General features: G+C 31.1%; 1 protein-coding gene and 1 long non-coding RNA gene across 2 annotated transcripts; one reads left to right on the top strand and one right to left on the bottom strand.

Annotated features, from left to right (window-relative positions):
- Window positions 1–11: 11 nt before the first annotated feature.
- LOC111517514 (uncharacterized) lies at window positions 12–1,392 on the top strand. Its single transcript, XR_002723832.2, has 2 exons — window positions 12–344; window positions 1,237–1,392. It is a non-coding gene; the product is annotated as an uncharacterized lncRNA (long non-coding RNA).
- A 4,983-nt stretch (window positions 1,393–6,375) lies between these two features.
- LOC111517516 (uncharacterized) lies at window positions 6,376–13,537 on the bottom strand. Its single transcript, XM_023173695.2, has 3 exons — window positions 13,173–13,537; window positions 12,176–13,091; window positions 6,376–7,074 (listed from the first exon to the last, which is right to left on the bottom strand). Exons 1-3 carry the CDS (start codon window positions 13,338–13,340, stop codon window positions 6,452–6,454), a joined length of 1,707 nt encoding a protein of 568 aa, XP_023029463.1. The 5' UTR covers window positions 13,341–13,537; the 3' UTR covers window positions 6,376–6,451.
- Between the last annotated feature and the right edge of the window lie 994 nt (window positions 13,538–14,531).

The raw sequence follows: 14,531 nt of genomic DNA, 5'->3' as shown, positions 1-14,531 counted from the left end.
TATTCATCACTAGGCATTTTACGTAACATCGCAGTTTACTAACGTCACTGAATGAAAGTATGCTGTGCGAGGATTTTGTGAAGTATTTATTTATAAGTTTTGGAGTATTTTGTGCAATTTCTATTGGCAACACTGGTGCAGACAGCCACGGACTACGGACCATTGAGCAACCTCAGCTTTTTAGTAATTAAAAAAATTTTTAAATTTCAAATTAAGAATGAGGAAAATACAACAGGAAAATTTTGGACGAGCTGGAAATTCCAATAACCTAATAGAAAAAAGTCGTGAGTCTGTAATAGCTAACTTAGTTATCTTCGGAGCAATGATTGGAATTATAAGAGTATGTAAGTATTGTAAGGTTATGTTTCTAAAGTTTGCTGAAAATATTACTGGAACATCTTTCTCTCTCTGGTTATACGAATCAACTGTAATGACAATTTTTTAGAAATTCCAAAGATTGGATCGGAGGTTTTTATATTATCTCTGTTTGAAGGAAAATTCCTGGACCAGTAGTGGGAAGTCATAAGCAGAAGGATATTGATTTTCAAGTTTCTGACTGTTTTTGCTGGAATCAGTACTGGAGCATCTCTCTGGGATTATCAGCTTATATGAATCAACTTGTATAGTCTTTATTAGATATTTTTATGAACTGTTTTTATATTCTGTGCTTGAGAACAAATTCATGCACCAGCTGGAAGTCGCCAGTAACAAGTCGTAACTCGAGTCATAAGGAGTAGAAAAATTTATTTTCAATTGTAGTATTCATGCACGAGTTGTAATTTTTTAGTAATAACATACCCAAAATTTGTACATAAGACTGGTGCTTTCTTTAAGGAAATATTCACTAATGAGATAAAAAATATTTAAAATCTTCACCTTCAAATATGATAGGTATATACTCTGAAGATCAGTTAGCAGAATGTTGCTGGTGTAAATTCTCGTATCAAGGTGTTACATTATATAGAGATGTGGTTAAAGTAATAAAGAATGTTGCAGGGTACTTTCAACGTTAGAACTTGAATAGAAGGATATAAATAATAATTTTATACTATTGTATTCAAATTCTGACATCAGATATTCTAGTCAGCAGACCAATTTACATACCGTAATTGTACATTGAATTCCAATAGGATTCACAAGTTGGTTATTTTCAAAAGTTATGAAGGATATGTTATTGTAACAGTTTATAGTTCAATCGTTATAAATTATCCCTAATATTCTCTTTTTTTTTTTCAGTGCCTTTGATTTTCCAAAATTAGTACAGATGGGCATCTAGGAAAATAACAAATGTTAAAACAGTTATTGTATTTAGTTAACTTTCGTACAATGTATCTTATTTCTAAAGTTAATCTATATACATGTTCAGAATGAAATACAATCAGAATTCCTTTTTATCTGCATTTTTATTCAATTTCAATTCAGTAGTATTTCCATTACAATTTCTCCTCTGTCAACATTGTGTAGATTACATAGGCATCCGCCTATTTGGCAAAAAAATTTGTTTTTACACATATCTTAACGTGTAGATTACGAATCGGAATGAAAAAAATCTGTGCTCTTGTTTATTTCTGGAGTCACAGCCCTCAAAGTTCCGAAACTTTTCTGGCTTTCTTTTGCACAATACAAACTATAGAATTACAATTATTTTCTTACACCTTACTTCACCTTCTTTGACACTATTTAGTTTAATAATCAACGTTTCTACTATATAAAAAGTTTTTTATATGAAAAATGTTGGTTAAGGCAAACACATCAAAAAAGGAAATCTCGCGGACATAACAAACTCTCGTTAATATAATTTTGATTGTGGGACAATTTTAGTTTCAACCAATATTAAACTGATTTTTGGCTATTTGTATACAGATGACCAATTGAATCAGTGAGATTAAAAATGAACAAATCAAAATGAATTAAAGAATAGTATTGTCAAAACAAAGTATATATTAGGAAAAAAGAAATGAATTTTTAATGAATTGATGAATACCTATAGCCCGTTATTACGTGGTAGGAGATCATGAGAAATGAAAATTTCTGTGTTTTTTAACTTTTATTTGTAACTAAAGTTACTGAAGTTTCGTCCTATAAAGACATTTTCAATAGCATTATCCCTTATGCAGTGTCACCATTAAAGTGCGCACCATATGGGAAACTTTTTTTTCGAAAAGTTTCAATGAAGTTTAACTTCGGCACTGTGACCCACTGACGTTCAGTGTTTGTCAAATTCAACTTTTTTTTGAAAAAAAATTAAAAAGTGCATTTCTAGATCGAATTTAACAAAAAGTTAGTTGAAAAAGTTGTCTACGGCAATTTTATATCCATATGCCAAATTTTATGCAGCTACGATAAAGTTAACGTTTTGCTTATTTTTGACAGATATATCCCCTTTATTTTAAAAAACAAGTTCAGTTAATTGTCATCAATTCATGTAGGTATACATAACAAACTCATCATGGAGTTTCTGATACATTTTAACATGACTGGTGCAAAGTTTCAATCACTTGGCTATTTTCTTAAACAAACGTCAGTACCTTCAATTTTGAAAAAGCAGACACAACTCAAAAACTGCAATAAGTATTAATAAAATTACTAGAGTTGAAATTACATTAAAATTTCAATATTCAGTATTTACAGATCATTTATAAACACAACTAGAGCGGTAAGGATGCTTAATCACGTTGAATAAAATTTTTAAGTAGGTCTTGACAAACAAAATGCATGCTATGGTAATGTCAAGTTGTTGATTTACTTGTCAAAAAATTCACTCAATTTTTTCGGCAGCACGAGGATCTAGTTTACTGTCACGATATTGACAGTCTAATGAATGAATTTGGCATTGAATACAAAAAAAAAATGAAGAATTATTGATTCATCAAAAACAAGCTTGAAAGGTGTGTTATTAAATAATAGAGATATTTATGCCTCAGTGCCTGTGGTACATTCAAGTCATGTTAAGGAAACTTACGAAAATCTTAATATCATTTCAGAGAAAATTAACTATACAGCTCATGATTGGATGCTATGTGGGGATTTAAAAGTTGTCTTGCCCTTATTCCTTGCTCTGCTCCACAGCAGAGCAAGGAATAAGGGATCAACATTGGTTTCAAAAACAATGGCACTTAAGGAAAACTTGGAGACCTGGCATAAAAAACTTTTCACACAAAACCTCAATAAGAGTCTTCTACCTCCACTGCACAAAAATCTGGGTTCAATGAAACAATTTGTTAAAGCTTTGTCTAAAGATGGTGATTGTTTTAAATATTTGTGTGAGACATTTCTTCATTTATCAGAAGCAAGTGAGTGAAGAGCAAGGGAAATTGTTTCATCAGGACATAAAAGAGATGGAGAAGCGATACCAGGGATGGTGGTATCAAAATGATGGGTGATTACTGTTGGTTACTTCATAGAGAACAACAAAACACAATTCATAGGTGAAAAAGCTACGCAAGAAATTTTACAAAGAAAAGGGAGAGGAAATAAAAAAATATATATAATTTAAGCATTTTATATTATAATTTAAGTAATTGAATATGATTGTAGGCGAAAATATAACTAATTTATAAAACTATGATTTGCTAAATTTGTATAGGTATATCAGATTCTCCCTAATTTTTTAAGTAATAAATCGATAACATATTGCATATTTAGGTGATTTGTTTTAAAAAAAAATCACAAAAATTTTTAATAGGTCTGTGTAAAGGCCTAGTTTTCTTTTGATGTATTTTCTGCCTCGTCCAGTGTTTCTTTGAAGAAGATCTGCTTAGCATACTTCAAAGTTTTTCTGTACCTCTATATAGTGATCAATAAATGAAGATTGGGTAGGATCTATACATTTCCTTATATGATGTGATGATCTTAGGTACCTACTTGGCAGATTTTAGTACCTTTTGTCAACCAGGGTTTTTCTTATTTTGATTTTTTGAAGAGGAAACGATTTGTTGAAATTTTCTAATAATCCTTAAAATACCTCAAAACGGCGATTATTATCAAGAAAAAAAAAGCCAGTTCGTTTGCTCACAACGTTGATAAAACCTATTACAGTTGTGCTTGCTTGACAGTTAGTCAAAAGGACTAAATTAGGAAAATTCAGGCTTTCTAAGAACAAATAATTCATCAACCTGCAGAGTAACTAAATATTCAATAGTAGGAGCGTCAATTTCTAGGTTGAATAGGGGGTTTTCAAAATTAGATATTAAGTTGTTATTGACCTGACGAAGGGAGTTTTCGGAAAATTTTGGATCATTTCCTTCTAGACATGACAACTCCTTATATAATGAAAGATTTTATCTAACCTGCCGACAATTTCAGTTTTTCTTACAACTCCTGTATAGTCCTAGATCCATCACCTTCATTTGGACTTCTTTGGGTAACATTAGTATATTTTTTTATTTTCATTAAATTGATGGATGTAGCCGTTAATACGTGTTAGATCATCATCATATATACAAAAACTTTTTATTGTAATCGCTTGAAAATGTCCCAATAGGACGAAACTTCAGTAACGTTAGTTACAAATACAAGTGGGAAAACATAGGAAGTTTAATTTCTCATTCATTTTCATGACTAGTATAGTTGCTAGTTCTGAAAGCAGTAATAGTTTCCGTATTCAGTAATTTCTAGTAACAGTTTCCGTACTCAGTTTCCAAGTGGGAAATAATGGCTTTAGATAGGAAGAAGGTCCCTGCTTTATTGAGGTTTGTATTGTCTTTAAAAAAATGTAGTTTTATGCAAAATATTGTAGTCAAGAATGTGCTTTCGATGAAAAGCTTTGTATAATGCTAAATTATTATTGTAAACATGTTCATTTCATCCTTTCTTTATGTGAGGTCGATTAGGTGCAGTGGTTATTAATCTGTTAAAAAAAACTGTTTTTCAGTTAACCAGCTGTCGCCCCCCCTACAAACGACAAGTCTCAACATTCGAAACTTGTGCGAGCTAAGAACTAACGAGGTCTTACCTTTTAACGTGTGATTCTCAAGGGTTGGACGATAGGAAGTGAAAGTCGATCGTCCGACCTTGCGATTCGAACCACCAGTACTCACAGCGGTCGATTGATGAATTAGTATTATTTACTTTGTCAAGAAAAACTTCTGATTTTTTTGTCAGTTTACTGGGCCATAGTATAACATCATTGTTATTCAAATTCTAATAGTTTTCATTGACGGTATTGATTAAAAATGTTTTCTCATGACTCCAGCTAAGTTTCTTCCATTAGTGTCCTGCTACTATCACTTGCCTATCTCCTCAATTATATTATGAACGTTGGAAGAACCACTTCATATCCCGTTTGATTTGAAATTCCCAATCTCAAATTGTAGATTTGGATTTAAAATTCAGTTAATATATAGATAATATTCGACAAAAAAATTAGCAAAAATCTGTCTGCGTTCCGGAAAATCAGTATAAATTACCATAATTTCATCATCACTTTTTGTAGTACTATTTTGTACATCTTACCAAAATGAAGGAAAAATTGCAGTACCAGACAACGAGAATGATTTTGAGATGTGATAAGAATACAAAAATGTGTGTAATGCTGGAGAGATTGAATTAATATTCATACATAAAATTCACTTGGAGATTTCTGTACCATATTTTAAAATTGAAAAGATCAGTGATACACATACTTTCAGTACAGTAGGACAAGACAATTTCATTATTAAAGTTCAGAATAGCTTAAATTCTTAACAAAATTCAATTTTCCAAATATGCACCTCAATTTAAATCCTAAATTTTTATACCAGTATATATTCCTAGAACTATCTTATTGGGGTTGATTTTTTTTTGTTAATTTTCATTCATGATTCTGCATTTTAATCTATTCCCATATTATTTTAGGTATTTTTAATTTTTTTATGAATGTTATTTTACCTTATCTCAAATTATGCCATCTTTTCCAATGTATAATGTACTGTAATAGTTCAAAGAGCTAAATAAAGTTATTCAATTAAAAAAATTCATCAAGGGTTCTTTGAACATTTCTTGCTTCTAACATAATCATATCCCTTATATGTTCAATGCAAAAATTATCTTGATCAAGTCTAATTATTTTGTGTAATTCAGATGGATAAAACATGTTTGACTTCTTTCCAGAAGCACTGCTGAGTCATTTAATTAATAGCATAATAATTAACATTCAGTAGGATATATAATGTTTTACCATTTGCTTTTCTGAATTCGATTTATGATATGTAATACAATTGTGAGGTAACTCCAGGTTATCGTTTACCTTGATTTGTTTAGTTAAAAAAAATTACAAGTGAGTAACTGAATAACGGGGTTGATTTTTCAAGTGTATCTCTTATTAAAGAACATACAGAGACGTAAAATTGGTGATTGCAGTTAGACATAATATTAATGAATGAGAAATACTCGATATAAAGTATTATATTATTTATTGTATAACAAAAAACAAATTATTTTCACTCAATTTTTTCTGGAACAACGATGAAACTCATTCTGATGCTTGTTTTTGATCCGAGAAATCAAGTGACTCATCATTTCCTCTGTGACTATCAGTGCTCTCTCCTTCATCCTGTTGTAAGCGATCCTTATGAGAAATCTTATAATGCATTGATAAAATATCCCCTTCAATAAAACTCCTACGACAATAATTACATTGATAATCACCAGAGTGTGACAACAGATGAACCTTGAGATTGTGTGTCTTGGAAAAGCCCCTTCGGCAGTACTTGCAGTGATATGGCCTGTAACCGGTGTGAGTGTATTCGTGGCAAGTTACTTCTCCTCTTGAGAAAAATTTTCGGCTGCAGAATTTGCATCTATAAGGCCGGTCACCAGTGTGTGTACGTCTATGTCGATTGAGGGAATTTTTCATTCGAAAGCTCTTGTTACAAAATTCGCAGTTGTAGTTTTTTTCTCCTGTGTGGAGACGCATATGATACCTTAATGCAATTGGATAGTTGAAACCTTTACCGCAAACATTACACAGGTGTTGACGTTTATTTGCATGTGTGTCCATATGCACTTTCAAAACGGCCTTGGTACGATATGCTTTGTCACATAATTGGCATTGGAATTTTTTTTCGTCATGTTTGAGTCTATGATGAATAAAAGCTAAAAACAAAGTTATTAAGTTGTGTGTTATGAATAGTAACAACAAAAGAAATCAATCGTTTTATACTTATTGTTTGAAATACCATATGCACATTCAGAAGCATATGTGGGGGACAAAATCTTTTTAATTATCATTTCAATCGCCTTATATATTTGAGCGAATGAAATATTATTGTAAAAGCTAGTTATTTCACGACAAATGAGCTTACTTTCGGAAATAATTTGAATAAAATTGTTAGAAATCACAAATTTGATATTACACCTGAATGTGATGATATTACAGTTGAAGATTTGAGTAATGCTAATAAGGTAACCTAATTATAAATTATTCAATAATTCAAATTGATTGCTTCAAATATTTTTCAAAAATATGTCAAAAAAAATTGTTTTTTATTATTATTCCGATATTAAAAAAGCTTGTGATGCCGATGGTCAAGGCCGTAGTAAGGAAATTATTTCAAGGGTGGTCATACATACGAAGTGTTCATAAATAAAATGCTACGAAACTTTTGTTGCAAGATATTTGGGGTCGGTACATAAATGTTTTCTGCAGTTTGAGAAAAACTTAGTCATAATCGTAAAAGGTATCTCCAGCCAAAATAATTTTTTGTGATTATATCAGTGGATGGTTGAAAATGTTTAAAATGAGCCAGAGAGGCTTGGTGATACCAATTATTTATTTAATAAAATTCTAAATGAATCAATGACATTCAATGTTTTCCATAATTTGTTAATCAACAAAAAAAGCCATATTAATGAAAATTATTGAATCAAAAAGATATTCTCCCTGAAGACGCCAACTTGGTTGAATAAACGTGCGTCAATAAGAGCATTGCATTTCTGTTGACATGGACGCAGATAACAAGAGAACCAGTTCAACAGAAAGTACAGCTCAACAGAGAAGGTCATGGAAATGATGATAACAATGGAGAAGAATAGAATGGCATCTGAAGAAAAGTTCATGAAACTGCTTGAAAGTCAAAACTTCAAAAAACTATTGGAAGTGAACAAAACAAGGAGTTCCATGTGATGCCAGATTTCAGTCAGAGCGTTGAATATTTCAATACTCTATTAGCTTGTAGTGATATAAGCCTAGATACTGCTATATAGAAAATGCATGTGATTTTGTAAAAAGTTGAAGGATATATTGAAATTAACAAATTGAAACTGAATGTGAGTTAAACTACTGCCATGATCCTCAATTCAAAATACAAATATAAAAAAATCGGTATAAACTGAATAAATATTTCTATTGATGAAGAAAATATAAAAGTGAATAATACTGTAAAATACCTAGAGTTCCAACTGGACTGTAATCTCACATTTGAAGAACATTTTCAATACATACACAAGAAAATTTCAAAAAACTATTTTCACTCTAGAATTTTAAGGCATCTGTCATCAAACACAAGGATATTAGTTTATAAAACAATGATTCAACCACATTTTGATTATTGTGCTTCGATTTGATACTCCTTCAACTTGAACAAACAAAAACTACAAAATAGAGAAATGACAATCATATTGAGAGGAAACTGATATACTCCCATAATTAAAATGTTATTAACCTTAAAGTGGCTTTCAGTATCCCAGAGACTTTTATACCAGACAATGATATTCGTTCATAAAATTGTTAATGAGTCAACTCGAATAAATATCTTAAAAAATCTATTTGTTATAATTATGATATTCACCAATATTACACTAGACATAATCTTGACATACATACACATAGAACTAATACCAAAAACAGTATGAACTCAGTATATGTCAAAGGTTTTGATACGTACAACAAATTCCTCATTCAATTAAATCAGCTTCAACCTTAAAAAGGTTTTAAACTGAACAACTGTAACATATTTCTAACAAATGTAACTGAATTTTATACAAATAGGATGATGATAAGTCATGATTTTTGGAATACTAATTAATTATTTCTTACTTATAATTTTGTTATTATATATTAGGAATGTATCCTATTTACCAAATTAATGTTATTATTATTAGAATCGTTCGGGAAACCCGTAATGAATTGGCTTTCTAGTTTGAAACATGCGGCGATTTTACATAATTGGCCTCAGAAGTTCTCTTTACAAACTGCAAAAATCCATATGGTTGGTACTGCAAAGAAATGCAAAGGTGAGATGTGGGAAAAGATGAAAATGGGATACCAAGGTGGGAATGAATTGGTTTATTCTTATTTCCAAGATAAAGTCACTCTTTGTCAAGCTCTTGGTTATAATCATGACGAAACCAAAGAACAAGCCTGTATAAGAAAAACATCATTTGTGGTTTGCGTGGCATAAAAACTATAGATAATGATGAACTGTTTAATGAAATAATTCAATTTGAAAAAATAAATAACGAAGCAAATTATTTTGAAAGTCAATGTGATTTTGTTTGGACTTGTCAACAAGAAACATTCTATAGTAGAGGAGCTAATTGGAACAATAGAAATGTACGTGAAACAAATAATTATTACAAAAATAAAGTGACGTCCACTACGGAAAATTACGAGGAGTCTAGAAGAGAAAGTCAAGGAGTACCTTCTAATTCTAGAGTCATTTGTTTTCGTTGCAAGGGGAGAGGTCATATAAAGAAGTATTGTACCAAAAGTACAAATCGATGTGTGATGATTTCCAATATTGCTGAAGGACGAAATAACGATATTGATAATAATTTGCAGGCCCAATCTGTTCAAAAAATCATCAGACAAGTCAAAATCAATTATCTGTTCACTGTTGATTCTGGAAGAAAAGGTAGTTCAGAGACTCATCAGAGCTTGAATGGTTTAGGAGGACAAAGCACTGTGAGTAAACAGCTGACCAAAATCTTGATAAATATGCATGAAGAACAAGAAGAGGTCGAGGCTCTTGTAGTACCTGACAGCGCTCAATCTATGAATTTAGTGATTGGCCGGACATTTACTGAACTACCGGGAATAGCTTATGTTAGAATGTAAGATCATTTCTATTTTGGATATAAAATCGAAGACCATTTCAGGGATATCAAACAGAGAGCGGAAAATAAGAAAATTGCAGTACCTGTCTGAAAAGATGTCAGTGAATTTCGTCGAAGTACAAATTGGTGATGAAGTATCACATTTACCAATGATAACTGACTGCGACATAGACCTGAAAGTAGGAAATTGTATTGGAGACATAGGAGGAAAGAATGAAAGTTTTGTTGAATCAAAAGTACAAGTGAATAATAAGAGACTACTCATCACTTTAGATATGACTACTTTTAGATATAATGACTGAATTTCGTGAATGTTCTGCAATAAATATTACGTGAGTCAGGTTGCACAGACTTGATGACCGTGAACATTGAAGATAATGACACACACACCCGTCAGAATGAAACCTTATCGCGCTAATTTTGCTGATCGGATAATTATAAATGATATCGTCAAAGAATGGCAGAAGTGCGGTATTGTTCGTGATACAAACTCTCCTTATGCTTCGCCAGTTTTACTAGTACGTAAATCGTAAGGCGAAACAAGGCAAGTGATAGACTTTAGAAAATTGAACTCTCAAACTGTAGTGAAAAGTTTTCCAATTCCGAATATTGACGATTGTTTTGAATTACTTACTGGAACTAAATTGTTTTGTACATTAGATCTTATGTCAGGCTATTTGCAAATTATAGGACATTGTCATCTTTGGGTGAACCCATCAAGAATATTGCCCCTTGTTTGAAGAAAGAATGCGTACGTATCTTACAGAACGAATAATAGTCTAAGTAAATTTACTTAAACCAATAAAGACAAAACTTCGGTGTCGGATAGATCAGAAGTAAGCTGACTTATGGTTCTTGTTCAGAACTGTATTTTGGACGAACATGGAGAACATTTTCCCAAAGAATTAAAGACCATACAAGTAGTTTTGTAAATAGTAAGACCAATTCCACATTTGCAAACTACCTTTTAGCAGTAGGACATGAATTCAATCATGAATACGACTTGTTATATTTAGAAAAGTTTGAAACTCAATCTTCTAGAGTATTTAGAAATCAATAGAATCCAGAATTCGGGTAATTTACTTAATGATTCAATTAGAATTGACTAACTCCCCGTGAATAAATATGTATTCAAATGTGGAAACTATAGGACATAAACTCAGAAAATTTAATTCATTACAAACTCAGGTCCTTGAAATGTAGGTACTTCAAATTGTAAAATTAGGTATATTGAGCATTGAATATGTAGAATATAGTTATTGAAGACATGCCTGAAGAAGCCATTGTTTTGTTTTTGTAAAACTGTTTAGTGATTATCTCACAATAAAGTGTTATTTGAATATGTTAATGACATAGATATTATTTTTTCTTTTGTAATTGAAGTATTATGTTCTATTCTTGTACTTTTCGTATCGACCTTCAAACATGCATGTTTTTCAGCATAAAACATTGATGTTGTAAAACCGATCTATCTTTAGTTCTTTAAATAAATTATAGAATTTAAACTTGATAATTGATGAATTCATATGAATATATTAATTTACTTGTGAAAATCATCAATGTTCTTGAATAAAAATACGTAGGACATTTTCAAACTTCCAATGTTCAGAGTTGGTAAAAAGTTAATAAAGAAAATAACATAAGTGCAGAAGCAATCAGAAATTTTTTATTGAAACTGAAATGAGGAACACTTTCCACTTTTCCAACCAATCTGTCACGTGCTTTTGTGATGGTGCTTATGCATAGTTTAAGATACATTGTTGAAGCAAATGCTGTGAAAAAGAATGATTTTTAACAAACGATCCAGAGGCGAGTTCCAGGATTGATGTTCAAATTACCATAGACTAAAAACTTTTGAATTTCATTTCAAGATTGTGGGGTAAGCTTTGCTTGATAAGAAATGAGTTTGAGGAATATATTCAGTTTTTGAAAAACATGTCGGCCTTGATGGTAAAGCAAAAACCATTTAATTTTCAGGCAATGTATCCCTTTGTTCATGATATTATCTCAAAATGGTACTGAGAACATTTGTTCAGGGTGATAAATGATAGTTCTGTATAAAATTTTTGATACACTGTATATGCATCTGCACTGTAAATGTTCATAATAATGAAACTGAAAAGCAATAAATATATCTTACCTGATCTTGTTTTACATAAGTAGCCGCAAATCTCACAAGTAAAAGTTTCTTCTTTGGGAAAATGCACTCTTTTGTGAGCTTTCAAGCTTTTTCTAGTTTGAAAAATACTTTGACAAATTTCACATATAAATTTGATTTCTTTTTCAAATTCATCCTCGATCTCCTTCATTATTGTTTTTTTTCGTCTCTTACCAACTTTAACAACTTTTTTACGTCTTGGAGCTCCATTGTTACATGTATTCTCAGTTGCACTATTATCATCTGTTATCTCAGTTCTATCAATTATAAGGGATTCAATTGTGTCTTGTTCTGGAATATCACTAACAATAAATTCAATATTTTTATTTTCATATAAGCTTTCATCGTTCATATTTATTTCTATACTTTCCGATTGTTCAGACAAGCTATCTCCATTGGTCGAATTTTCCTCAATAGATGCATGATTTATGGAGTTTTCATCTAAAACATATTCTATCACATTGGCATCTTCATCAATCTGAAGTTGACTAACAGGTATAATCCGGTCTTTACCAATTACTGAAACTGAAATGATGTCTTTCACTATATTGTTGCAATTTTTACTCTCCAAATTTTCAACAAAGGTGGCTGTTACTTCTTTTCCAAGGTTCCCTAAAAACCCCTCAAAAGTGCAATTCTCTGTTTCTTGTTTTTCTACGACTAGTAAATCGTTTATATTGAATTTGTTATTCTGAAAAATTAACTCTACATTTGGAGTGTTATCTTCTTTTTCTCTTTTCACACTTCCGTCAAATTCTGGTTCACTTAAATCATGATTGAACCGTTTTCTGAGTTCTAGTTGTGATTCTTTGAACTGCTTAATAAACTCAAAGGCCATTTTGAGAACACTGGCACACACAGGACAAATATTTTCTGGGTAGTCTCCATTGACAACAATCTGAAACTTATAAAATTACTATCTATCCAATTTTTTATGGCTATATATGAACATTTTGAAAACACCATCTCATATACTCACTTTTGAAGTTGTGACATACTCCAGTGCTTCCAAATAAGACATCAATGCATCTTGAATTTCGAATTCTTCCTCTAATTTATACATTACATTATTACTTTGTGTTAAACAAATACGGCACATCAAAGTTATTTTCGTATGATGCTCATACTTATTTCTTTTTTGTTTCATTTTTCCCACAGTTAAGTATTTGAAACTCCTTTCTGATCAAATTTCAAACTTTCAAATTATGAGGGAATTTTCAATGATCATCTTTGACCTCACTCCAGTATCCTATGCTTATATATTACTTATTTTCCAAGCGATCCAATTGTTAGGTATGCTGTGTCCAAACATTTGACGTAAATAACATTTGACGTAAAAGGAGAAATAAAGAGGAAGAGACAGAGACATTTGTTGATGTGTGGTTGGCTACCATACAAAGTTGTTCAGGTAATAGGTGAATACACGAAAAAGTACTAGTTTACAGAAAAAAGTTATAGATTTACATAAAAATAATTGAGGCGCATACAAAAATCCGGGGATTTAATTAATGATTATGTTATATTATGAGATTTGTGACATTAATTATAGTATCCAAAACTCACAGAGCAAAGCGCTTTCGAGCGCTTTGACCTTTGGTTGAAAGATTTCTATCAGTTTTTTTTATTTCTGATGACATGACAATTTAGATGGATGTAATTTCTAAGAATATTCATTGACAAAAGTTTGACATTTGATAATCAACGTGCCAGTAAAGCCCGTCCACAAAGAAGGTACTCGAATGATATGTGCTATCGTGAGACTCGGAATAAAAAAATCCAGACATTTCGAGCAGGAGGCGATTCTCCAAAAAATTATAAGTTTTTATAACAAAAAATGTATTGTAAAGAAAACAAGATGTAAACCTTTTTTTGTCCACTTCGAAATTCACACAGTATTTACCCTTTTGATTATTGTAACACTATGCATATATACACATGCAGTATGCATATATGCATATAATATTAAAGTATAGCATAGTTTTTCAAATTTCAAAGAGCAACTTCTATATATTAACTATACATAGGAAAAATCAGTTTGCTCCTCGTATAATGATGGCACCTTTACTGATTTATGGTAGATTAGTAAAGAAAACCGGTTATCGATAATGAATAGTATTTTGTGATAGCTAAAGTGAAGATGTTCCAATCATTATAATGAAACATGAAATGAAGATGCAGATCTTCACACTTTACGTAACCGTCAAAGCCAAATGCATATTAGCATATGAATACGCTTGAGAAATCGTGAAACACGTGTTGCTTTTTTGTAAAGTGTCCAGTGGAAATCTCACAATGAATTATTCGAATACAATTTCATGTTCTGGTTGTAATTTTGATT

Source organism: Leptinotarsa decemlineata, unplaced genomic scaffold (assembly GCF_025532065.1).
Source record: "Leptinotarsa decemlineata unplaced genomic scaffold, Ldec_3_MD MMD2_tig00026328_RagTag_RagTag, whole genome shotgun sequence".
NCBI lineage: Eukaryota > Metazoa > Arthropoda > Insecta > Coleoptera > Chrysomelidae > Leptinotarsa > Leptinotarsa decemlineata.
Note: the sequence above shows the minus strand (reverse complement) of the source record. Positions and strands in the feature narration are given on the sequence as shown.